Source organism: Megalops cyprinoides, chromosome 2, assembly GCF_013368585.1.
Source record: "Megalops cyprinoides isolate fMegCyp1 chromosome 2, fMegCyp1.pri, whole genome shotgun sequence".
Classification (NCBI taxonomy): Eukaryota; Metazoa; Chordata; class Actinopteri; order Elopiformes; family Megalopidae; genus Megalops; species Megalops cyprinoides.
In genome coordinates this window covers 43,894,663-43,906,807 of record NC_050584.1, presented here as the reverse complement: position 1 = coordinate 43,906,807, position 12,145 = coordinate 43,894,663, and the positions used below count along the sequence as shown (strand labels likewise).

General features: G+C 39.7%; 1 protein-coding gene across 1 annotated transcript; it reads right to left on the bottom strand.

Moving 5' to 3' along the window:
* Nucleotides 1–2,159: 2,159 nt before the first annotated feature.
* Nucleotides 2,160–10,046, bottom strand: LOC118772770 (angiopoietin-related protein 4-like). Its single transcript, XM_036521367.1, has 7 exons — nt 9,464–10,046; nt 8,372–8,482; nt 8,135–8,216; nt 5,161–5,274; nt 4,491–4,586; nt 3,651–3,929; nt 2,160–3,560 (listed from the first exon to the last, which is right to left on the bottom strand). Exons 1-7 carry the CDS (start codon nt 9,962–9,964, stop codon nt 3,376–3,378), a joined length of 1,368 nt encoding a protein of 455 aa, XP_036377260.1. The 5' UTR covers nt 9,965–10,046; the 3' UTR covers nt 2,160–3,375.
* Nucleotides 10,047–12,145: the final 2,099 nt, after the last annotated feature.

Sequence of the window (12,145 nt, the reverse complement as noted above, 5' to 3'; positions counted from 1 at the left end):
GAAAGTAGTGATAGACTAATTTAATGAAATTTGAAAATAAGCAATGAAGTACTCTCATTTCATCCAGTTACAATCCTGTAGATGATATAATTGTGCCACAAATCCAAGAATTCTGTGTGAGACATGCATGCATTCCCTTGCCCACAAGATTAGCTCCTATCCTGTAGCTTCTTCAAGGCATTGCCAACAGTAGGATTGGGGAAGAAAACCTGTAAACCTCAACCCTACTCTGATTTATGTCTATCCACCCTCCATCTGAAAATTGAACAATTACTCTAATGCATGTTACTACATTTCTGCTTTTTTTCTGGCTATTTTTGTGCCAGGAAAATGGCGCTGGACTATAATGGTTTACAGGCAGACTGACTAGATTCATCCAGCTGTCAGAATGACAAGGTGAGCTGTATGAGCAGTTTTATTTTCATTTTGGTTTCCAGTTTTTTCCTGCTACCTAGAGAAGCGTTGGATTTGTGATTCTTGGTCAAAATCCAATGCTTCTCTAGGTAGCAGGAAAAAACTGGAAACTGGAAATGTCAAAAGAAAGCCCACATGTATTTGTAACGGGGGCATTAAATCACTACCAAGGGTAGGTGGAGAGTCTCTACAGGGCATCTGCTGTCACAACAGGGAATAGTTGCCATAGCTCGTCTAGGTGATAGATTTTTTTTTTTATGGCAGTGTGTGAGTAACACTGGTGTCATAAGGGAAATTAATGACACAGTAGGAGGCAGAACAACCTAAAAAATGACCAGATCATACCATACTGTTCCCATCAGTCATGTATTTTCATCATGGCTGCATCAAGTGCATCTGTTTGACATGTAGGAAATATTTTCTTCATCTATTCTTTTTCAGCAGTGTAGACCTTTTGGCAGTGTAGTCCAGCTGTAGATTTGCAATCCAAAAGTACAGTCTAAGAGGCATGGGGTCTGTATATAATGAAGTTAAGGTTTGTCTGGGTAATTCAAAACTTGCAAAAATTCTAGCAAAACTGATCCAGTGTTTATTTGAGTCCCAGTTCTAACTTCTTGTTTGTTATGCATCCATTGAGGGAAGGATGCACAGATAAATTGCTGCAGGGCATGAGCAGGGAAGAGAGATCATGACAATGAATCAGATATATGATGCACTTTCCTCACAGGTCTGTCTGTGAGTCTTAACAATGGGTCAGAGCGAATTAGTGGGAAGCTAAGCTAGTAAAGCTTTATCTGAGATATGCAGCATTGAACTTGACGGACAGAAGCCGCTTCACCTTGTTTACAGTAGGCCTAGTAAGCTGATAATTTTCTTAAGGCACGGGGATATGAAAGCTTGACACGTGCCTACAAGAGCCTGTGCAGAAAGATTTGCTTGATCTCATTCAGGATCTTTGAGGTGGTGTACATTGATCAGAGCCACCACATACATTTGATTGAACTCTTCTTATTAATTGGATGAAGACTCAGATGTTTTATATATCCCAGAATTCTTGGTGCCAACATTTTACATGTTTTGAAGCGCCATTGTTTCTACTTGCTGCTGCTGCTGCAGAGATCTGGCATACTGTTATTGTTAAAATCTGGCACATCTGAGTGGAATGATCACAAAGCTTTTTTCCTTATCATCAGTGCAGGCATGACTCTGGCCTTACATGCCCTGTCCCACATGCCCTTCAAGATTCTTCCCACAATCCCTCAGCAAACAGTGTTTGTTGTATGTGTTTGTTCCAGAACACACAAAGGAACATTTCCATTCAGCATCTGAACTGTTTTTCAAGTCTGCTGATAGAAGAGTGATTTTTTTTTTATCTTATCACAGGATATTGTATATGTATGTGTATTCCACGCATTGGTATGTTTTGATGCACATAATCCTTGGTTTTGAGCAAAATTACTCTTCCAGATCTACTTGTAAGTGATATAGTTTATGGAGCATGTTTTATACAGGATTTAATTGAGCCTGTTCAATTTCTTGCTTGTATGTTTACATCAAAAGTGGATTGAGTCACCAGAGATTTGAATTGATGATACCTTCTGCACAGTAATGGTCAGGCGTCTGAATACTTTTGTCCATATTGTGTATCTATAGACATGGTAGGGTCAAGGATACAGGACAGCCATGTTCAAGGTCAACAATTTTATTCAATCAAGGCTAACCACTTTTAAGCCCTTTGTTTTTATTGTTCATAGAATCCGCTTCTGAAACTAGAAACATAGCTTATAAAACAAACTTCAATGCAAATATCTATGTTCACTTTTTACATCATTTAAATTACAAATATGAACAAGAATATGAGCACAGAAAATACTGCAACATGAAAATATATTTTTTGCACAAAAGGTGGATGCTGTCCTTCAGGACACCAGTCAATGTGACTGAGAGAAAATCTCCACATGGTAATGAGTGGAGCGAGGGTTCACTTGGATCCAGAATCAAATCTGCACATACAGGCAAGAGCCAGATTTCTGAGAGGTCTCAGCATATGCATTTATCACTTTATACATTTAACATTTTTTAGCGCTCACAAAAATATCTGATAACATGACAACTTTGAGTTTCACAAAAAGAAATTTTCTAATCAAGAAAACATTAACTTATTCTAGAAAACATTCACTGTGTATTCAGTAATTCCTTTTCATGGTTTATTTATTCTATTTAAGTGGATAAACCCGCTTTGCCTCTTTTGTGCCCAGCTCTGCTTGTATGCATTTCAGTACACTTAGTGAGGAAGGGGGCTGGAATTTGAGGGCAGTGGGGTCATGATACACTTGTTCCATGTGACAGAAATCAGACTTGATTTTGTGCAACTCAGAACTGCATCAGAGTAACCCCTTCATGTGGGTCTTTATATGTTTTAATGCTCAGACTTAAATGAGCAACGCATGCTAGGACATGCAACATTCTGCTACATTCAGTATTTATGACACAGTACAAAGGAATACAGTAACAAGCTTTTGGGGAACAGTACAACAATCTCCCAAAACTACTGAGCATTTTTAAATTGCGTTGTTGCATATTTTTTGCATATTGCTGCATATCCAACTTAATTTACAAAACAACAAAACATTGGATTCATCTGCAAGGATGGAGCTATGTAATAATACAGTGCTTTGGTCCCTGCTTCTGTAAGGTTATTGCTGAAGCCAGGCAAAATTCAGTTACTTTGGTCTCTGCATAAGAACATGCAAGTATCCACTGAGCTTTGCACCAGATGATCTACCATGAGTCTTCTCTCTGACAACCATGTGAAAAATTCTGGCAGCCTACCTCTGTTTAGACTCTACAGGATCCGTACTCCAGGCCAGTCAGTATCAGTACTGTATGTTCCTTTTCTCCCAGCTTCCTGTCAGTGTTTTTAATTTAAGAGGAAAGATTCAAGAGAACCACAATTGCTCCCTATGACTCGTAATCAATGCCAGCTGGGGCGATCTTCATGGTGGTGCTCTTCAAGGGATAGTAGCGCCCTCTCCAGGTCTTCCAAAACACCCCCTGCTTCCTCTGGTGCCTTTGCTTGGGAGGAGGGCTGCTGAAGTACTTTCCGTTTAGGTTGGATTGCCCACAGTTGCTAAACCACCAGCCACCTTGGGTAGAGAGAAAATGAAAGGTTAGGCTGATCATCAGTGATCCCTCTGTTACTTTTATGATCTAGAATTTAGGCGATGGGGACGTACCGGAGAGGTGCTTGGCACAGTTGGTATCCATCTTCTGATCATTGTCTCTGTCTTGGGTGGAAAAGGGAAGACCGGAGGGATCTGTACTCAGGGCACTCTCCAGGTTAGCAGAGGAGCCCTCCTTCAGAAACAGAGCGTAGTTGCTCTCCTCCCCGCCGAGGCGGAATGGGTATCTGATGGACTGAGACTCATCCTTCCAGTCAGAGATCTCCACCTCCAGAATGTAGTCGCCTTGTTTGGACAGGGTGTGAATCTTCTCCAGCCCCAACCAAAACTCACCTGAAGAAGTAAAGAAATGCACAGAGGATGAGACTATATCACATTCTGTTGAAGAGTTTTTGATTAAGAAAGCTCTACATAATAATATCTCTACACAGCTAACAACAATGTTTGAGGTGTTTTGAAGTCAGATCGCTCTGACTTGTAATCTGTTAATGGAATCCATTGAAAATAATAGGAGATTTAGTCACCTGGGGTGATAGAAATCCAGTAATGACTTTAAGAGAAGGAATTAGATTATGTTTTCCGGCCAACTCTGGATTTGTCAGACAGACAGTCTTAATCTTGACATCTAACATCCCTTGTAAGTGTACATCATTCCTTTCTCATTATATTGCACTTAAGTGTGATAATAGAACAAAGTTAACTGTAGGGTGCTGCAATAAGCACAGTCCATTTTCAGTGTGCCATAGTTTAAGATTTATTGTTACAAATGTATTATAAAAAAGTAGATATGTTGTTACTTGTTACTTTTTACTCATCTATGGAAAAACACAACTTTTGTGGATACTGAGGAAAGTTCTGGCAAAGTACAGTTCTGTCCAAACTCAGTATATTTACCATTCAGGTTGCCAAAGCCATTCCGGTAGGCCTGCCACACCTGGTCAAAATCCAGAGAGCCGTCCTGACGCCTCTGAATGACTGTCCATCCACCTTCTGTGTAAAGAGAGGTAAGGCAGAATGTGGAGGTCAGCTGGGGGCTGTTTGTTTTCGGGTTGGACCGAATTTAAATTGGAGCCACAATGTGTATGAAGAAAGACTCAAGCTCTTCTCATCAGGGGACACAGCTAACTATCTGCTACCAATATCTGTCAAACCTGATCATTTATAACATAGTATTTAGTAGTTAGCCATTCTTCAGATAGACCGTATTTAAGTCTATTGAGAGTACAGGAGGACTTTTTGGTGCTGTTGGGAATTTTCTCCCTTTGTGGAACCAAGTCGGGACCTGTGAAGTAACACACTGATGACCATGGTATACCAAATGGCAGGTGTGAACATTCCCATCGGGAAGTTCGTATCACACCTGTATGTCATGGGGACACCCCTTTGGTTAGCTACCAGGGACATCCCTTTGAACCCTATATGTGGCCAGGTGTCTTTAACAGTCAGAGGGCTATTACAGAGTGTGTGTGTGTGTGTGTGTGTGGGAATGTAAATACAAAATGTAGTTCAAACAAAATGCGATTTAATAGAATGGAACTGGTTCAAACCTATCAGTGCCACTCACCAGATGTCATTTGACAGAAAACTTCAAAGGGCTGTGAATTGACTGGCTGGATGATGTACACTCCACTGATGCTCTCACCTTGCAGGGACAGCTCATGACAATCTGAGGCTACCCCTGGAACAGGAAAGGAATACAACCTTGAGTATTGACAATTCATCATAAAATGGATTTCTGGCACAGAAATAGTACCATAAAGCAAAGAGGGGTGACCCTAGTCCTTCAGGGCTCCACAGTCTGCTTTTTTATACCTCATCACAATTGCTTCATTAAAACCATTATGTAAGCCTCACCTGCTCACTAGATGCACCTGGTGCCAATTAGTGTTTAACTGAAAAGTAGGTGTAAAACCTAGGACTCTGACCCCTGGGGACTGAAATAACCCAGCCCTGCCATAAAATATTTTGTAACTGTGTAAACCATCAGGGCAAAGTCTCTGCTTCTGTTCAGCTCAGTTCAACCTGTCATTTGGTATCCACTGAAACTACTCTAAAATGAGTAACCTACTATGTGTTATTTGATTCGCCTGATTTCTAAGGACTGTTTATCTTAGTGGTCATGGGAGAAACAAAACAGTGCTTGATCCCCACACTCCTTGAACTTCAGACTGTTCACAGGCCACTCTGCCAACACAGAGTTTGTTTGTAGGCACTAGGGCAAAAGTCAATTTTGTTTTCATTTTGAAAGATAGCTGTGAGCTTTAACCTCATTTTTTAACCTCATATTTAATTTACTCAATCACTGTCTGAGAAAGCAACCCTAAAACAGAGTCACTCACTTACTGACTAACTCACTACCATAGCAGTGACATACTAGCACAAGAAGTGAAAAAGGTCATGAAAGTTGAATAGTCAGCTGTTGAATAGTGGCTGATCGACGACTGCTGTCACCTGCAGAATAAACAACTGATTTCCTACTATCATATGAAATTTCAAAATACTTAATGAAACAGCATTACCCTCAGTTGTGACAATTAGTGCAATTATCATTGTGCCACAAATCATATCATTTACTCCTCTTTAAGACCTTTGTACTGCTGTGTAGTATTTGTGTGTGTACTACAGAATTTGGTCTCTATCAGGAGACAGAAGCAATGAGTTGTGACCTTGCATTAACTGACAGTTTAGGAGGTTGAAGGCTGCCTTTCTGTAAAAGGACTTTATACTTCCTACATGGCCATTGCAGTGAGCATGAATTGTATCCAAAATCTGTTGCAGACACCCCTAAGCTCCCAAGCCTGAGTCTGAGGTTGGCTACCTAGGGCCAGCTGGCATTCCTCAGGCTAGCTGGTCACACTGCCTTCACATGCATGACTGCCAGCTAGTGACATCAGGTGCATGGCCCCTCAGTGCTAAGACATACGCTGCTGCTAAATGGGGAACAGCACAGTGGTAAGGGCAAACATTTGCCACGTGCCACACTGTTGTTATTTTTACATTCATAAAAATAGTGGAAAAGACTACATCTCTAAATGTATGACATCCACCACAGCACAACTATTATGGTCCTCTTTATCAGCAACAACTTGCTAATAACTGCAATATAAAAATACAATGTCCTTATAGATATTTAAATCCAGGTCATGCAAAGGAAATGTTCTAATATTGCATGGAATACCAATTCTAAGATTTAAATAAATTAATATTGCAATACTTTTTGTAACAAAACTATGGACTAATGTGTACATTTAAAGAAACAACTAAATTTCCAAACCTTTGTAGCTAGACAATGTTCTGAAACATCAATGTGACAAGAAATATCAATAATTTTGTGCTCCTGGTGTTTCAACTGTACAGGCAGACTTCAGTTATTACAAAATATCAAAGGTAATCCCATTCTAATGATCCCTGAAAGAAGGTAATGATGTGATGGAAGGTACCCTGATGCATAATTTACAGGGTGTTACTAACAGGACAGGTGGGGATGCTGTTAAACTTTGGCACACTTCTCAATCACAGCAGCTGTAATGGTGGAGGAATGTAAGGAATTACCCTGCTGGACTTATGGTAATAATCATGAACTCTCACCCATTTGGGTTCCAGTCCAAAAATAGTTTATGTTACAGCAATTCCTTCTGACAGCAGAAATTTTGCTGCAAGACATGCTTTATTGGGTACATTATCAACATCCTGCTTTTCCTTCTCTTAGTTCACCATTCACCCAATCACAGGCACAGCATAGTGACTTATAGACAATGGAAAATCATTTACAATTAACCCACTGCTGATCTTTAAAGATATTATCCTTATGATATTCCCCAACAATCACTGTGGTTCAACTAAAACCAATGATTCAGTAATTTTATTAACAAATTAACCAATGTTTCTAATTGGCAGCTAGAAATTGACTGACCTAAATCAGATGAAATTAGTTTTGACAGGAAGCTCTTAAAATAAACACAAGTACATTTTACCTCAAGGATATCTTGCTCATGATATGGTTCACTCTGCCCCAACTAGGCTAAATGGCCCACTGTCCCCCTCCATAAAAACCTAACTTGAGCTTGCCACTGCAAAAAGACAAGTTATTCACAGTTCCAATTCCTGTACACCGGGGTCTGAACTCTTGCTCAGATGGGAGTCAGACAACTTCGTACAGTCTGAATGAAGGCACTCATTCTGAACATGGGTGTGAAACAGTATCAATACAAATCACTTTACTGGGCAATATTCAAGCCACCCCGGCCCAAAAATCAGATGCTGTATCTGCTTGTTTATAATAAGTTAAGTTTTCCACAACTTTTAACGTTCAACAACTCTCTACAACACTTACTGCAGAATTCAACCTTCCCCTAACTGGCTGTTTGCCAAGGTCCGAAATCCCTCCAAATCCAGATTTTGAGCATCTGAAAAGTCTGATCGGGTCCAGGGCTATGGCTCTTTCACAAAACCGCTTTATCAGATTATGCAGACATAAAAGAGAGACGTGATCAATTATTACGAACACGTTTTCGAAAATATACATGTAATGTACTTACTCTTCGACGAATCGCCTTGAGCAGTGCTTCCACTGAGAGCGGCTTCTTCAGTTTTGCGTCTGAGAGAACGATTTTCTTTGATCTGAGTAAAGAAATGGTCCTTTATTTAGAAACAAATTTATAACTATGCGTTTCCCATTACTATTGTTTCGTAAAACTCACTTCATGCTCACACTTTTATAAAAATACATATTAGATACATTAAAACATATTCTATAACGGTTAGTTCATAGCTACCTGGTTATGAAGCGCTCGGATGCGTACACTCTGCTTTTCCAGTTTTTCCTGTTGTTGACGGATTCTCTCCATTAGGTCATCAATACGTCGACTTTGCGCCTCCAGCATCCACTGAAATCAAGTATCGAGGCAAGACAGTTTCCCTTAGCTTCAAGAACAATTAATAGGAACAGAGCAAAGTTTATTTCATTATTTTTTCAATTCACAGCAAAGAGTCACATTGCTAATTGCGGGACATTTCTGGTTGTCAGTTGTTAGCCCCGTATTTGCTAACAAGACAGCATTTCAGAAATGCATCTAATTGATATCTAAATTTCAAGTATTTAATAACAATACTGTAACCACTCTTAAATATTTAACGACGCGTTTTCGCTGAAAGCGAACCGTAATGCAGTTATGACAAGTTATGACCATGACCATGGCACGTGCCATTTCTTTGACCATAATTATTTCCCTGTTGATGGCCCCTGAGCACGTACTATTTCCATGTTCCAAACTGACTCCACACTTAGTACAAACCCGCTGGCATCATGCCTTCTGAATCTTCTGTTAAACTTCGTGCTGACGAGCACGATTTATCGTATTAGAATCCGTACCAATACGTGACTGGATTTCAGTGCCTCCCTATTTCAATAGTGGTAGAACACATTTGATTGGGCAATCTTTCTTGCGATATTATTCTCGCCTAGAGCATGCTACATATCACATTAGAACCCATTCTTACAATGTTTCAGTTCTCACATCATAATGACGTTGTTTCAAGTCATACTAGTAACGAAAATGTGGATTGGCGTACTACACAGGGAGGTTAAACAGTCAATTTGTATGTAGAGTTTACCATATGAGTGTCAAATATGCATGTGTAATTAACTCTAATTTGAGATACGATCATTCACAGGTAAAGCTACAAGGCAGAGAAAGCACAGCTGTACTTCTTATGAAGCTATAAGACCCATTTTCTCTAAGCTGGTTTGTTTTAACATTCAGTTGTCTCATATGATGGCAAAATTTAATGCTATATTTCATTTCACTTATTTGAAAAGAGAAATCTATTGAATCTACAGACATCAAAAATGTGGGTAATTTACTTACCCGGACAATGTGGGCGTCGGTGTTGTTGACGATCTCTAGCCCCTCTCCCTGCAGCATGCCATCCACCTTTTCCTCCAGCTTGCCTATCCTCTCATGGACCTTCTGCCGGTCTCTCTGCAGCTCTTCAGCTCTCTCCCAGAGTTCAGAGGAGATATTGAGTACTTGATTCTCTCGCTCTTCCAGCCCCCGTGCCTTGGCTTTCAGTGCCTCTCCATCTTCCTGAAGACGCTGTGTCTGCTTGCCCAGCTCAGTCACTGTGCTGTTGAAGGACCTGAGCTTGGTGGAGATGTCTCTCATCTGGCCCTTGGCCTTGTCCACATGCTCCTTCAGGCCGTGGCCCAGTTGTAGCAGCCCATGGGCGATCACATTCATATCATCCCAGGAGGCGTACTGTGCCTTCTTCTCCTTCCCTGCTGCTGCCTTCCTCTCAAATGGGTAATTTGACACCACGCTAGTCAGCATGGCCATGCAAAACATGAGGTTTGTCAAAGCAATCTTCATCTTTGCTGGTTTGTTTTCTTTGGTTCTCTTGCCGTCAGTGCTTATAAGTATATTACAGACGCTTGCTTTGTTTAGTGCACATGAGCACAACGTCTCAGTGCACAGAGAGCGGCAGTTAGCTTATATACTTTCTGAGCCCTGCACTCCTGCACAGAGGCTGCTCTGATTGGCTGTCCCTGCTCGTAGGGGTGTGTACAGCTCATCTCTGGTTTCTTCTCCTCCAGTATGCAACTCTTCCTGCAGAGGATATGGAAAAAAAAACCATGATGCTACAATACAGCCTGTTGCTCTGTGCCACTGTTAAACAACAGTGACAGGACCTCTCATTGATTTTAATGAAAAAATAAACAAACATTAATTTCATGTACATAAAATATATGTAATATGTTCTAGGAATAAGTCAAAATGGGTTTAAAATTTAAATTCATAGACTGATAAATTACCATTTGTAGATTTGTTTTTGGACCTCTGCAGCATAATAACTTAAGTTCAGTTTGAAGTGATGTGAAGTTTTCATGGTGATTTCTAAATCTTTTTCTCCATGGAGGTAAGCTATCCCTAATTTCTATGCAATATAAACAATGTTTCAAATTATACAATTAATGTTGAATATGTACTTAGCTATTGCTGATTTTTCTCGCTCAGAAGTTTCAAAGGAATGTGGTGTTTATTTAGAAGTTACTTGATTTTGTTTTGAAGGCACATAAGCAAAAGTTTGAATCCCATCTTACTAAATAATAACCCCTGTTTTTTGAAAGTCCTAAAAATAATCAATCGACAAAAAACTCCTGTCTTTCTTTACTGCTCATTTTTTCCCATAGTGAATGTGTGAAGTTTACGTCATAGTTTCATCCCCACCTATCCTGTTGCTGATTTTTAAAAAAATGTACAAATATGAACTAAAAAAGGCAATTTTTTTTTTACTTCCATGGACACAGCTGGTGATGTCTACAGTGTTGATGCTGCTGATTAAGTCAGGTGAATACTGTAGTCTGTGAAGTTGTAAAATGCTGCTTTGAGACAAAAGCAGTAAGAAGTAGGTTCACGATCAGAGAATGGCAGTATTATACATCAATTTCACAAGGCCAGAGCTGACAGCCTGTGTACAGAGGAAATGCACAGGCAGATCCTTACAGGAAAGTTGTCCAGCTGCTATCTTTTGGATCAACCCTATCATATATAGAAATTGAAGTACACCTCTAATTTTTTGACAAACCATGCATTGTTTTATAACAGAGCTCAGTATTGTTGAGGAAATTGTACTGTTGAGAGAAAAGGGTGTTTGGTATGTCTTTAAAATCACTTATGGATTTATAGCCACACTGTGTTTATGCAGTTTTCTCTGGAAAATTAAAAGCAAAAGATTATTTAGATTGTAAGGATAATGGCAAATTAAAGTAATGCAAAATATTAATTGGATGAGTTGATATGAATTAAGTTGAATGAATAAATTTTGACCACTGTCTAAAAGTTCAGAAACCAGTAAACAGCCTAGCAGCCTGACACCCTGATGGTGGCAGCATTTTTTGTTTGTTATTGAGTTAGAAAAAATTAGTATGACGAAAGACATATCATACAAAAGCATGCAAGATTTTACAGGGAAGGAATTTGGGTGCAAGGTTGGCAGGTGAAGTGAAGCATAGTGTGCTTTTGAGCTGAGGGGCTGGGGAACGTGTCCCATAGCTACCCACTCCCATCCTGCACGTCCTGAAACACCTCGAGGAAACTGCTGACGTCTTTGATACCTCAGACGTGTTGTAAACCTTCAGGAACAGTGGCAGGAAGATGTTTCAAGTGCACGAGAGCTTGGTGTTCTACTGCACCATGCCCTAATTTAGATGAATGAACCTTTTCCTGTCTCTAGTCATCTACTGGAGCATATCAACAATAGACTCTTCCTGTGAAGTACGTACATTATTTTAGAGTCACAGACAATCATGAGTGTAATGCAAACCCAGTGCATTTTCTTTCTTGCCTGCTTTCGTAACGTAGTCACATATAATCATAATATGAAGCAAATTTGAACTTATGATGCCAATGAAAATATATGTGATTTATTTATAGCATATTTATTTTTTATACATAGAGATCTCACAAGGGCTTCAAAATGCACAAATAAATCATGACTTGTTAAGAATCTAAGGTGTCGTTGAATTTTGTATGTGGTTTCAATATGGTCAC